We start from the raw sequence: 12,634 nt of genomic DNA, 5'->3' as shown, positions 1-12,634 counted from the left end.
GGCAGTTTTTCTCTATGTAGCCCAGGCTGACCTCAAATTCTTGGTCCTCCTGCCTCAGCCTCAATGTGCTAGGATTACAGTTATAAACCACTATGTCCACTGCTTTTGTTATTATTTTAGAAAAAAAAGGAGTCATTGTAATGCAACAAAACTTCATTACAAAAGTGTTGTCAGGTGTCTGTAGCCTCCCACCCTAAAACTCAGCCACATAAACCATCCCATCTTCTGTTGTCCCTGCATGTGGCCCTCCATGCAGCTGCGTTGTTACCAAATGATGACTGTGGGCATCTAGGTGCTTTCCAGGTTTTCACTATTACACTCTTACAGGGAGCTGCACAGAGCCATTGCACCGTTTGTTTGGTGACCTAAGTGACAGAGGCCCAAGAAACTGAGATTACTTACTGACTCCCAGGTTTATTATAACAGAGTACCACAGGATGTCAGCCACGAGTGATAGGGTAGAAAAACACCAGCCACATAACAGGCCTCCCCACTCATCCCTGGTGGCTCCATAACCCCACAGAGCTGTCTTTTGGGGGGACTTAGGAAAGTCCCTATAGGGAGCAGATGAATGCTGTGCACAGCTGTCTAAGATGGAGAATGTGGCCAGACTCTTTTCACATACCTGAGGCTGCTAGCTTTTGTGCCATTTGTGACCAAGGGGCCACTGGCCTGTAAATACAGAGCTCGCTAAGATGTCCTACCTCCTTTTTTATGTCAGCCCGTTGTCCTTCCCCAGTTGTCCCCAACCACATCGTGACAAGCATTTCAGTTATCAAAAGCACCTAGGTTTTGTGTTACATGGGAAATCATAGGTGGATAAATAAGTTTTGGAAGTTTAAAGAATGGAATAGTACATAGTGACAAAGAGGGGGAGTTAGTGTGGCTACTACACACGACAATATAACAACACTCTGATGTGGTGATGACTGAGAGGCCAGACACAGGCAGCACTCATCCTGTCTGATTCCTCTCTGTAAGGATCACAAACAGGCACACAGGTCTATAGAGACTGAGGAATTAGAGTGGGCCCTGCCTTGAAGGGAGATGCTGACAGGACGGGTATGAACCAGCTTCCTGAGGAACTGCAAATGTATCGTGTCTTACCTGAATGGGCCCTACAAAGCATACATCTGTATAATGTCCCTCAAGCCAGACACCCGAGGTTCACATGCTTCTGTGTTAAATGCATATGCATAGGAACTTGAGGTTATGTATAGTTCTGTTTCCACATACAGCAAGTTTACCTATAGCACTTGTGAACACGACTCATTTAACAATGTGTGAAGATTTTTGGACCCCACCCTACCCTCCTGGCCTCTCTTGGAGCTGTCCCTCAGAGCTGTCTCAGGAACTGTCACTATCAGGGACAAGAGGTCAATCTGGCTACAATATCTCACACCACACTGCTCACTAAGGTTGGTTTGACTGATCTTGTTGGCTAGGTAAGTGGTGATAGCATTGATGCCCTTACCACCTTGTGTATCCCTTCGTAAGGTGTATGCTCTGTTGACAAGGCCAGCCTTACCAACTGAGGTAGACATCTTCAGTCAAGGTGCTCCCCTTAGAACCACCAAGTGATGGTTGCGGAATTAGGTTCTGAGGTGGTTAACCTGGCCCTAGACATATGATAGGGATGTAGTGGCCTTTATGAAATTGTCACTAGATAGACAGATTGAAGACATATGCAGCCCTTCCCTGGCATTCAGGCATGACAATGTCTTTTGATGACCATGTAGGGCAGCTCCTTATTAAAATGAGGCACCTTTTACTCTCATTTGCAGGTGGCATGTGACAGCTACCCCATGCCTGTTCCTCCTGCCTTCGACTCTATGCTGAATTTTGCTAGCAGTGAACACAAAATTCACATGAGTTTGTCCCTTTTGGTTCACAGAGGAGGCCACAGACTTCTCCCTGGAAGGACTGTGTGCTTGCAGGTGGCCTACCTAGTACCTGATTTCTTTGATGGGTAGAGGTTAAGCTGCCCATTCAGCAAGTTGAGTTCCTGTGCTTATTACCTAACAGCCTTTGCTGGCATTTTCTTCTAGTACAAGCTCACCTGTTTGACTCGTGTTTTCTCTCCTAGATTATTTGCTGTCTAATAACTATGTAAATTCGATCATTGTCCATAAATTTGACTTTTCTGATGAGGAGATCATGGCATATTACATCTCGTTCCTGAAAACACTTTCGTTAAAGCTCAACAACCACACTGTCCATTTCTTTTACAATGAGGTGAGTGTTGAGCAGCAGGTGTGTCAAGCTAATCCCAGCATGCTAGCCTTTGCTTTGCATGGTCAGGAGTTTGTCTACAAAGTACTTTCCACAGCACAGGCTTTGGCATACTTGAAAATAATTTTTTGTTTTTAAATGTGTGTGTGGGGGGGATGTATACATGTGTACAGTATTCTGGGTACATGGAGGCCAGATAAGGACTCTGAAAATCCTCCCTTGTCATTCTCTGCCTTGCTCCTTTGGATCCCTTCCTGAACCTGGAGCTTGTGTTTTTCAGGTAGGCTGGCAGCCAGCAAGCCCCAGTGATCCTACTTTCTCTGCCTGTCTCAGGCACATGTGAGATCATGTTGGGTTGCTACATGGGTGCTGGGGTTGGAACTCTGGTCCTCTTAACTGCTGAGCCACACATACTTTTTTTTAATTGAACAAATTACCTTTCTGTTCTCAATGTAAAATTCAGTTTACTTGGTAGGGAGGGGAAATATCCAGAGGTTATCCTGTTGAAAACAGCAGAAACTCCATTTAGAGATGACTTTTTTACTCCGTACTGTGTGACCTAAAGAACTTGCAGGCCTCTCTGAGCCCCCTCCTTTGAGAAATGAGGTGAAACTATGTAACTGTAATGGGTTTTAGGGATTGGAATAAATGAGATGGAGAGTTGTGTGAAATAATACACTTGTTGTCCTTGGAGGCCTGTGTCCCTCACATTCCTTGGGAGAGCTATTAACATCTTAGATAATTTCATCATGTCTACGCTAATAGCTCAAAGGAGCTTGAGAATACTTAAAAGTACAGACACAAACTGTGCTGGGCCTGTTCATACCAGCTCGCTGTACCGGGGACCCAGGCTTTCCCAACCTCCTGCTCAGTAACTGCAACATGCACCTGTTAAACTGGGTCTCATATGGCCACAGGGTGGCTGCTGCAGCTCCTGACATCACATAGTCACATGCTACCATCAGAGTATCAAATATCACTTCCTTTCCTGTATCCCTTTTGGGAACATTTCCTCAGAAAGTCTCCCCAGACTTCTCCCTATGTCTCACTGATCAGAATTGCATCATATTCTTGTTAGTGTGTCTGGACTTTAGGACTGGCTTAATAGGACTATTTTACAGTGTCCAAAGAGCTAATGTCCTGAAGTCTAGATGGGGTTGGAGGACCTGCTTTACTGTTGGGGTGGTTGACTGATGCTGGCTGTGCATGGAGGCTGACTGTCACACAGCTACATGTTTGTGTGGCAGGTATCTCCTGAGTGGTTGTCACACATGCGCAAAGCCTGTTTTGAAGTCAGATCACAATCCCAAGATTTTTTTCTGAATTTGGGCACCCTCATTGCTATGGCAACAGTCCAAACCTCGATTTTCATGGTTCAATAGTCTCTCAGGAGGAAATACTAGCCAGGAGCCATAAAACATGTATTCACTTGAGGAATGAACACAATAGAGTCCTGTCTCTGGCATATAGTAGGTGTTTGGAAGCGTGTCCAGGGAACAGCTTTCACAAAGACTCTCCAAGTGGAAGAGAACCCAGAGCAGAGGGATGGCCAGTGTGTGTGTGTGTGTGTGTGTGTGTGTGTGTGTGTGTAAGCGCACATACGTGTGCACTTCCTTTTCAGCCTGAGCCAGGGCAGTAGCTGCCTCCTTTTAGATTCATCCTTGATTGTCAGTCCTCAAAAGTGGCATTGTCCCTATAAGACAGTTGTTGCTTTGAACTTCCAGCTCCATTCCAGGAAGGACTGACCTAGAGGATCTCCACCACCATGTCTCCCCTGAGCCACTCCTAAGCTGGGTCCCTGAACTATGTTGAAACATTGGTCACAGGAGGGCAGCAAAGTACACTGCAGGCTGCTTCTGCTTTGTCTACTCAGGCTAAGGCAGTAGATATCTTTCTTTGAACAATTTCATTGGTTCTCTTCATTCCATTTTAACAGCAAGAGACTCCTGAGAAATTCTGCCTCCCTGATAATGGAGAACGGTAGAGCAGCCAAAAGTTGCTGAACTTAGTCCAACTTAGTCTACTTGAGTAGGGTCTGACGTCACTACACTGTCTTCTGTGCTCTGAGTTATCAAGTGCTAGGCTGAGCACTAGACCAGAAATGACCTCATCTCATCCTAGAGCCTAGAGAGTAGGTGCTGTTACCCCTGTTTTATAGATGAAAAAAATGAGCTTGGAAATTTCTCCTCACACAGCTAAAGGTGATAGATAAGATCAGGAAACTATGTGACATTCTGTGGACCTTTTCTCTCCCCTGACTTCCTCACCTCCCTCATGGTGACATCATTGTTTTCTTTTATTACAGTCTGACAAACTTCAAAAAGATTTGGGATATGCCTGTCCTGTGGATTTGTAACTTTTGGATCCATTTTCTGTTTTAGCACACCAATGACTTTGCCCTGTACACAGAAGCTATCAAGTTCTTCAATCATCCTGAGAGCATGGTTCGTATTGCTGTGAGAACCATCACCTTGAACGTCTACAAAGGTAAGTTTCCTCATGCACTCAGGCCTCAAGTGCTGGCTCCCATGCACCAGAGCACAGTTCCTGAGTTACTGGAGAGGTTGCCTAGTGTGAGCCATGAGTGCTTGTCTCATAGTAGGCTTGCAGGCACATCACTGTTCCTTATGGACATCTTTGTACTGCATGTTCTAATATGGCCTCCTACTGCTGTCACACAGGATATCCTGAGAAGTCTGTGTAGGATTTGGAGTGGTCATGGGATAGTTGGATGAAGCAAAACTGTCTTGGGATTTTTTTTTGCTTTCAATTTTTGTGTTTTTGCTTATAAAATATACTATATTATGCTGTTTGTTTTATATTTCATCTTTAATTATGCATGAGAGTATTTCACATCACAAGCAGCAGGGGGCAGTATTGTATTCTCAGCCAGTGCTAACAGATTCCTCCTTTCTCTCAGGATGTTCTTAATGTTCCATACAGTTTCCAACAGGGAACCTTTCCAGGAGCCCTGTCTGTGCTGTCATACAAACTGGCTGCAGGCTTTTGGAACTGGAACTGCCCCTGTAAGACAATACCTAAAGCCTGGTTAGTTTCTTTGTAGTAACCACAGTGAAACTGGGCCTCTATTATTTGGCCATCAAAGGCTTTGATTTGTGTTACTTGAGATGTCCAGTTGGGGGCCAGGGGAGACTCCCAGCCCTGGGATTACTTTAAATTTAAGAGCCTTTCTCAGAGCCTAATAGGGTCCAGCCAGAGGTCAAAAACTGAGGGTCTATAGACCTGCACCAGCCCTTAGACACATTTTAGATGGCTCAGATGGACTTGAAAAAAAAAAACATGAATAGCCAGGCCTACATAGAGAGGCCTTGTCTCAAGAATAAATATAAATATAAACACACACACAGAGTACATATTTAAAAATTTAGAGCTTTTGCACACTATGCATTTCTGACTTGAGTATGTATTTGGCTGTTCTGGGCTCACACTCCCATGGGGAAGTGTTAAAAGGCTGGAAAGCAACTGGTCCTTTCTAGGCTGATCTGACTCCCCAGTTTGCATTCCCAGCCTTCCGACTTCATTCACTGTGAAGCTGTTGACCTGGCAAACTTCTGAGTTGCGACCTTGATTCCACTGCTCTATGCACTCTGTTTTCTCTTGCTCTTCTAACTGTGTCTTTTGGTTTAGATGCCTCCTGCCTAGGCTCTGTCCCTCTGGGCTGCTGTCTCACCTTCCCAGTTCCTAATCCTGTTAACTGTTGTCTGTTTTTGCCTTTCCTCCAATGCCGATTCCTGTTCCTTATTCCAGTGTCATGTAAGTTATTAACCCCTGGTTTTCCTCTTTCTGAATTTGCCTTACAAGTAAACACAGAGACTTGTTTTGAGAGTGCTGCATTCTCAGTGTAGTCAGGTCTTGCCCATTGCTGATATGTAGCCTCTCCAGTGCTACCTGCAATTATAACAATAACAATTGAGTGTGTTAATTGAGAGAATAGCACCAGCACTGCTTTGTTTGATGAATAAGATCAACATTTCCAAGCATTTCCAGGAAAGACAGAGAGTCTCAGATGGTAGCAAGGCTTTTTCATGGTGGTTTGGGTTTGTTTGGGTGTTTTGTTTTATAAAACTGTCCTGAGTTATTTTGGTAGCTCACTGTTTTTCTTTTTCTGTGAATCTTCTCAGTGGATAACCAGGCCATGCTGCACTACATCAGAGACAAAACTGCTGTCCCATACTTCTCCAATTTGGTGTGGTTCATTGGGAGTCACGTGATTGAACTTGACAACTGTGTGCAGACAGATGAGGAGTAAGTAATGCTCCAGTGGTCTCATCAGAAACCAGGGTGGTGAAGGGAACATTCTATTTCCACCCAGGAAAAGTGGAGAGGAGAGCAGCCAGGCCCCTGCATAAGCCAATTAGAGACTTCAGACTACAAAGGGTTCTGCTCACCTGTTGAGGACATGCCTCTAGATGGGTGCTGACTGGGGACAGTACCTCCCTAGCTGGGCTGCAACGCAGCTGATCAGATGAGCATGTGTGAATCACCAAAATGTAGAGCTGGGCAGATGGTTCACTTGCTAAAGCACTTGCCTCATAAACTTGAGGACCCAAGTTCTAGCCCCAGGACCCACATGGAATGCTGGGTACAGTGGCCAAGTTAGGCAAATCCCTGGAAGCCTTCTCGCCAGCTCGGTGAGTTCCAGACCAGTGAGATACCCTGTCTTACACCAAAGGTATCAGTGCCTGAGCTATGACTCCTGAGGTTGTCTGCTGACTTCCAAGCCTGCCATGTGTACCTACACACAAACACATGTACATATACTCTATTCTCCCTTCAAACAGACACAAAATGGTGAAAATGTGGTCTGTCCATGCAGTGGAATAGTATTTAACCATTAATGTCTGAAGTGCTGACACACACTATGATGTGGATAAACCTCAAAAACATTGCCCTGAGTGAAGGGAGCAGACCCAGCCTGTGATTTCACTGCAGTGCCCTGAAGGGACAGCTCTAAAGAGAGAGTACACTGTGGTTTCCTAGGGGTGGGGCATAGGAAGAGGGGGCATTTCTGAGACGGTGGGGACAGAAAGCCGCTACTGATGAGTACAGGGCTTTTGGCAGATAAGATCCAACGTGTTCTCAAATCAGATGTGATGAACATACACGGGTCTTGTAGAGTACTTGTTGAGACCTTGAGTTCAATTTCTAGCATCTTAAAAAAAAACAAAAATGTTAAAACCCATTATATATGTGAAATGAATGTTATTGTAAGTGAATCATGTCTCAAGAAAAACTTTAAGAAATAGTTTAAGATGGTGGTGATGACTGTCCTCAGAGTGATGACTTGACGTTCCATATTGGGCTTTTCTGTCTTGGTACTGTTGACTATCTGTTGGAACTGGGCACTTCATTGCTGTGGTTCCATCTTTGCCTTGCAGAATGTTTAGTAGCCTCAATGGCCTCTTCTATGCATTAGTGGCTAAAGGCACCTCTCCAAGTCAGGATAACCAAAAATGCCTCCTGACATTACTTTACCCTCAGCCGAGAACCACTGCCCCAAATAAAGGCTTGTAAAAATATACTTAGATGGGGTCAGGACACTGGAGGGATCCAGAGAGGATATCTTCCTGAACAAGGGGGGGCAGGCAGCATGTGCAGTCTAATATTGGGAAGTAAGCAAGGCTACAGAAATGGTGGGGCTGAGGAAGCTTTCTGGAAAATGAGAACCCATGTGAACCACAGCCTCGGATATAACCGAGGCACTATCCTCCAGAAAGAGCAATGTGCTTCAGGGAAGGACATGAACTCATAGTTTGTGTTGATCTGCAATGACCACTTATGATAATGTCAGTTCTAGTTACTCAGCAAATACTGAGGGAGACAATAAGGAGTCAGAGTTCTGTGGTGATGGAGCTCAGTGAGCAGCATCTAAAAAGGCTCAGATACAGAGTACAAGTCAGTGCATATTTCACAGAAGGTTGGGAGGGGACTACCTGCAGAAAGAACCAATGGTTAAGGTTTCCTCAGCTGGGCCTGGTAGCTCAGGCCTGTCATCCCAGATATTTGGGAGGCTTAAGCAGGAAGATCAAAAGTCAAGGCCTGTCTTGGCTACATAGAGGGTTCAAGACCACTGTCTGTACAACTTAGTAAGACTGTGTCTCAAAATAAAGTAAAAAGAAGGCTAGGGATGTATCTCAGTGGTAGAACATGTGCCTAACCCATTAGTCCCCGGTATTATACATACAATTCCTTCTCTGGGTTGGGGAGCTGCTGAGTCAAATCTGCCTGATGCCATTAAGCCCACACATGTACATTACTTCAGTAAAGTTCTAAAGAAAGTGAGGTTTGTTAAAAGCCAGTTTTTGATGGCATCTTAAAGGGTTGTGTGTGCCTGTTCTGGGTCTCTGGTGGGGTGGTTCATAGATTATTATATTTTGGCTTTGCCATGTGTATTTCCTACTGGTATCTAGTGAAGGTATTTATAGTATGTAGTAACTATCCTGAACTATGTGAAAGCAAGTCTGAGCCTGCTATAACTTACCTGCATTATATGTGTTACTTCTAGAAGAATATTAAGCAAGTTTTAGATCAACTGGGAGTGGGAGGGAAAAACATGTAAACCAAGTTGTCAGGTGGTAAGTCCCAAATGTCAATAGTGGCTGTTCATTAGTGGTGTCCCCACTGGAACCTTTTCTTTCTTTTGGCTTTTATCTCCCAAGTCTCCTGTCTTCTGAAATTGCCATCTGTAACTTAGGTATTAGCAATGCCAATACAAACACAATGCCCCTGTTTCCAGCTGATTACTCTTTGTCCACCTTCTGCTTTGGAGGTAGTAATGTCTATTTCTAGCTGCTTTGACTCTCTCCCTTTGACTACACCCTGAAAACATGACCAGCATGGTTGTTGTTTCCTGCAAGATCACAGAAGCCACCAGCGTAGACTTGAGGAGGAGTGTGTATCTTTGTCTGTGTCTCTGCCATATGGCCAGAGCTGCAGAGTAAGGCCCACTCTCTCTATAATTCCTTCCCTGTGGAGTACTTGGCTTGGTGGGCTTTCTGGCTCTCGTAGTACTATTTATCTGTGGAGCTGGGGAATCTTACTATGTTAGCCAGTAAGTACTCTTGTGCAATGGCTTCCTACAAGGCCTTCACTGTTTTTCTTTGCTTAACTTACCCCCACTTGTTTGGAGCTGCAATTGTGGGGTGCCTATGCCAAGGCCATGGGCGGGGGGGGGGGGGGAGAGCCCAGGAGTTCTAAAATGTTTTTCAGTGGTCCTGTATATTATTCTTTTGTCTGTCTTCCCACCAGGGGCAGTATCCATAGCTTACCTAGTTGACTACCCAGTGGGTGTGTGAGTGAATGTATCTCCACATGTATCTTCTGTTTAATCTGAAGGCCCAAACCTTGGTCTCTGGGCTGAGAGGAACATTTCTTTCGAAGGCACAGGAATCGGGGGAAGCTAAGTGACCTGGTTGCTGAGCACCTGGACCATCTGCACTATCTCAATGACATCCTAATCATCAACTGTGAGTTCCTTAATGATGTGCTCACAGACCACCTGCTCAACAGGCTCTTCCTGCCACTCTATGTGTACTCACTGGAGAACCCGGGCAAGGTGAGTCTTCCACTGGCCCACTCCTCCTGCAGGTGTCTTCTGGGAGTTGAAGTGGAGCAGCTTTTGTGGGGAGGGAGTAGCAAAGCTTCACACCCTCGGGAAAGGCCTCGAAGAGCCCACTTGATGAGAAAGTGACCAAGAAATGTAAGATCCCTGGTATCAGAGGGAAGCAAGAGACCCTAGAATCAGCCTCTGTGCTCCTATTTGCCCTTCCCTGAGGTACTGCCGTCCTCCTAGCTTTCCGTGGTGCTCACCGGAGCTTATTCTCAGACAACCACCAGGCAGCACTAGAACCTTCATGTGAAATGCAGAGGAAGTGCTGGAGCATGCTGAGGGAAAGGTCCCCTGAATTCTCCATGGGGATGGGGACTTCCTAAGATACCATGTGCCATCAGGGGTTCTGGTTCAGTGAGCTTAGGTTAGGACAGGGAATCTGCATGTGTAACCTATCTCTAGGTGATGCCATGACGCCTTATAAGGAGCAGAATCACCAGCTGTCTCCCTGCAAGGACTTCATTAGATGTGTCGCAAAGGCATGGTGCCTTCTTTTTGGACCTAGAATATGGGCATTCTTCCAATCAATAAGTAATATAGCAAAAGGAAGTCACAACTTTGACTTGCACTGGAGCAGCTCTAAGAGTATCAGTGAGACCTGGGATTGGAGTCATTTCCTTTTTCCATGGACAGGGCATAAAACCAGAGTCCTAAAGATACACCCCTCCATCTCTCCACACTCAGGACTGAACTGACATGGGCATCTTGAAGCTGAGGGCAGATGTTGTATCTTTGATTTGTTTTTGAGGCCAGAGGGTCCCAAGTCCTACCTTCCTGTGTTGTGAAGGTCCCTTCCTGAAATAGGTCTGGGGCATGTCCGCTGGGGCTCTCAGTGCCCATCTGGGGAATGAGCATTCTGTAATTTTGGAAGTAATCTCCTGCATTGGGAGCCAAGCCAGGGCTATGGTGCAGGATTCTTGAGGGAAAGGCTCGCCTCTGTTGGAAGTGGGCTCAATCTGTACTTGTCTACCCTAGAATGGACTTTTGATTAGCACAGTGGGGAAGAGTCACATTTCTTGTTTGAACTGAGGAAGGATTTGTGGTCTTCTGTGTTCTGTGTCTGCCTTTTGTGACCTGAACCACCTCTTTTTCCTCTGTCTTTTACTAGGGAGGAGAATGCCCCAAAATCAGCCTGCCAGTGTCCCTCTATCTCCTCTCCCAGGTATGTTTGTTCTGTCTTCAGTGTCTCATACACATAAGGGATCCTGTGGTGTATCCAGGGTACTTATCTAGCTCTGTGGCCCCTGTCTTGAAGTAAAGTTCTAACACAGAGAAAGAGTGTTCTGCTTTCCTTACACCGAGTAGGACTCAGCCTCATTGTAGAAGATGGAAGGTAAAGGGAAATGATGCCTGGCATCCATGCTATCGATTTCTAGATGAGGCTTCCCAAACAACTGGTTCTAGTTCCAGATCACCTGAAGGGACCTCAGAGCAGCCATCACCTAAGATTTGAGTCCCAAACAGTTTGCCTGCCTCCCTCCTTAAACAACTGTTTCTTCCTTCACGTTTTGTAATTATGTAATATTTACAAGAAGGGGGAAAAACTCCATGGTGACCCAGTTACATAACTTCAGAACTATTTTTATTACTAGCAGTCCAGATTCGTGGGCCACTTCACCCGGCTGTCAAGTAGCCAGATGTTTACTTAGAGCTCTGTTCCCGTGTCTGCCATGGTACCAGGCTCGATTCCCTTTAGTGCGATTTCCTTCTACTTGGACCCCCTACTGTTTCAAGTTTGGGGTAATGCTGGCTCCTGCTGTCCTGAGAAGAGATCCACCTACCATCTTCCCACAGTGGGGAGACTGATTGGATCCAGACAGAGCCTGACCACTGCTTTTGCCCTGGAGCCTTGTTCTGGAGGCTTTATTTGCTCAGTACTCTGCCCGAGGCCTGCTGCGTCTCAGCCCGCTCTGTGCCACCAAGCTCAGCACAGGACAGCGTCTCCTGGCAGACCTCTGTGCTGACTCATTGCAAACCCGCCAGCATCTCCTGTTGGAAATTCAGGGAGTCTGGCAAGGCCCAAACAGGTCAGTTGCTCAGCTCCAGGAGGCCAACCAAAAAACTCATTCTCAGGACTCCTCAGCTGTTGGAGCATCCCATAGGCATGTTTTCCTCTGAGGAGTATGGTCACCAGCTCCTGTGGCTGCTCCTTGAGCTTTTTCTCTGAGAATCATCTTTTATTGTCTTAGAGAAGGACTGGTGACCCAGGCCACTCATTGTTTCTTTCAGTACCGCTGAAGACACAACTTTAACTCATTGTTCCTTAGAATTCATAGACCTTAAAAAGATCTCGTCTAAACCCCAAATCTTGGGCTGATGAAATGACTGAGTAGGTAAAGTGTTTGAGGACAAGTCTGATGACCCAAGTTGATACTGGGAATCTACATGGTAGAATAAGAGCACCCCCTCCCTCTTATCTGTTCTCATGTCCACATACCACATGCCATGGTGCTCACGTGGCCACACACATACACATAAAACTAAATGTAAAACAAAAGTTAAGGTAAAAGTCTTAAGCCTTAGTTGGGTGTGATGGTTCATGTCTTTAATTCCAGTACTCAAGGTACAGGCAGATCTTGTGAATTTATAGCCAGCCCAAGTTCCAGAGGGGTGGGGGAGAGAGAGAATGAATGAATGAATTAGCTTATTATGTGACCTAAAGGTGTGAAAACAAAAAAAAATCCAGTTTAAATGCTGTGTCCTTAAAGCATCTATATCCCTGTAAAATTGATGCATACTTACAAATATTGTTAGCATAGCTACCTTGAAAAC

The 12,634-nt window shown here is 45.5% G+C and overlaps 1 protein-coding gene across 11 annotated transcripts in view; it reads left to right on the top strand.

Moving 5' to 3' along the window:
- Clec16a (C-type lectin domain containing 16A) overlaps positions 1–12,634 on the top strand; it is a 228,509-nt gene that overhangs the window by 20,316 nt on the left and 195,559 nt on the right. For 9 of the 11 annotated variants that reach the window (XR_005878100.1, XM_040748096.1, XM_040748094.1 and 6 more), the window contains exons 4-9: positions 2,087–2,235; positions 4,614–4,719; positions 6,001–6,006; positions 6,375–6,498; positions 9,634–9,808; positions 10,971–11,024. Coding sequence is in view for 10 of the 11 variants with exons in the window: in XM_040748096.1 (XP_040604030.1) it covers positions 2,087–2,235; positions 4,614–4,719; positions 6,001–6,006; positions 6,375–6,498; positions 9,634–9,808; positions 10,971–11,024 (614 nt within the window). In the remaining variant the exon portion in view is untranslated. The remainder of the gene's footprint in view (positions 1–2,086; positions 2,236–4,613; positions 4,720–6,000; positions 6,007–6,374; positions 6,499–9,633; positions 9,809–10,970; positions 11,025–12,634) is intronic. The other 2 variants (XM_040748092.1, XM_005084567.4) reach the window with 1 other exon arrangement.

Source organism: Mesocricetus auratus, unplaced genomic scaffold (genome assembly GCF_017639785.1).
Source record: "Mesocricetus auratus isolate SY011 unplaced genomic scaffold, BCM_Maur_2.0 Super-Scaffold_100007, whole genome shotgun sequence".
NCBI classification, from domain to species: Eukaryota; Metazoa; Chordata; class Mammalia; order Rodentia; family Cricetidae; genus Mesocricetus; species Mesocricetus auratus.
This window is presented reverse-complemented; position numbering and strand designations above follow the sequence as displayed.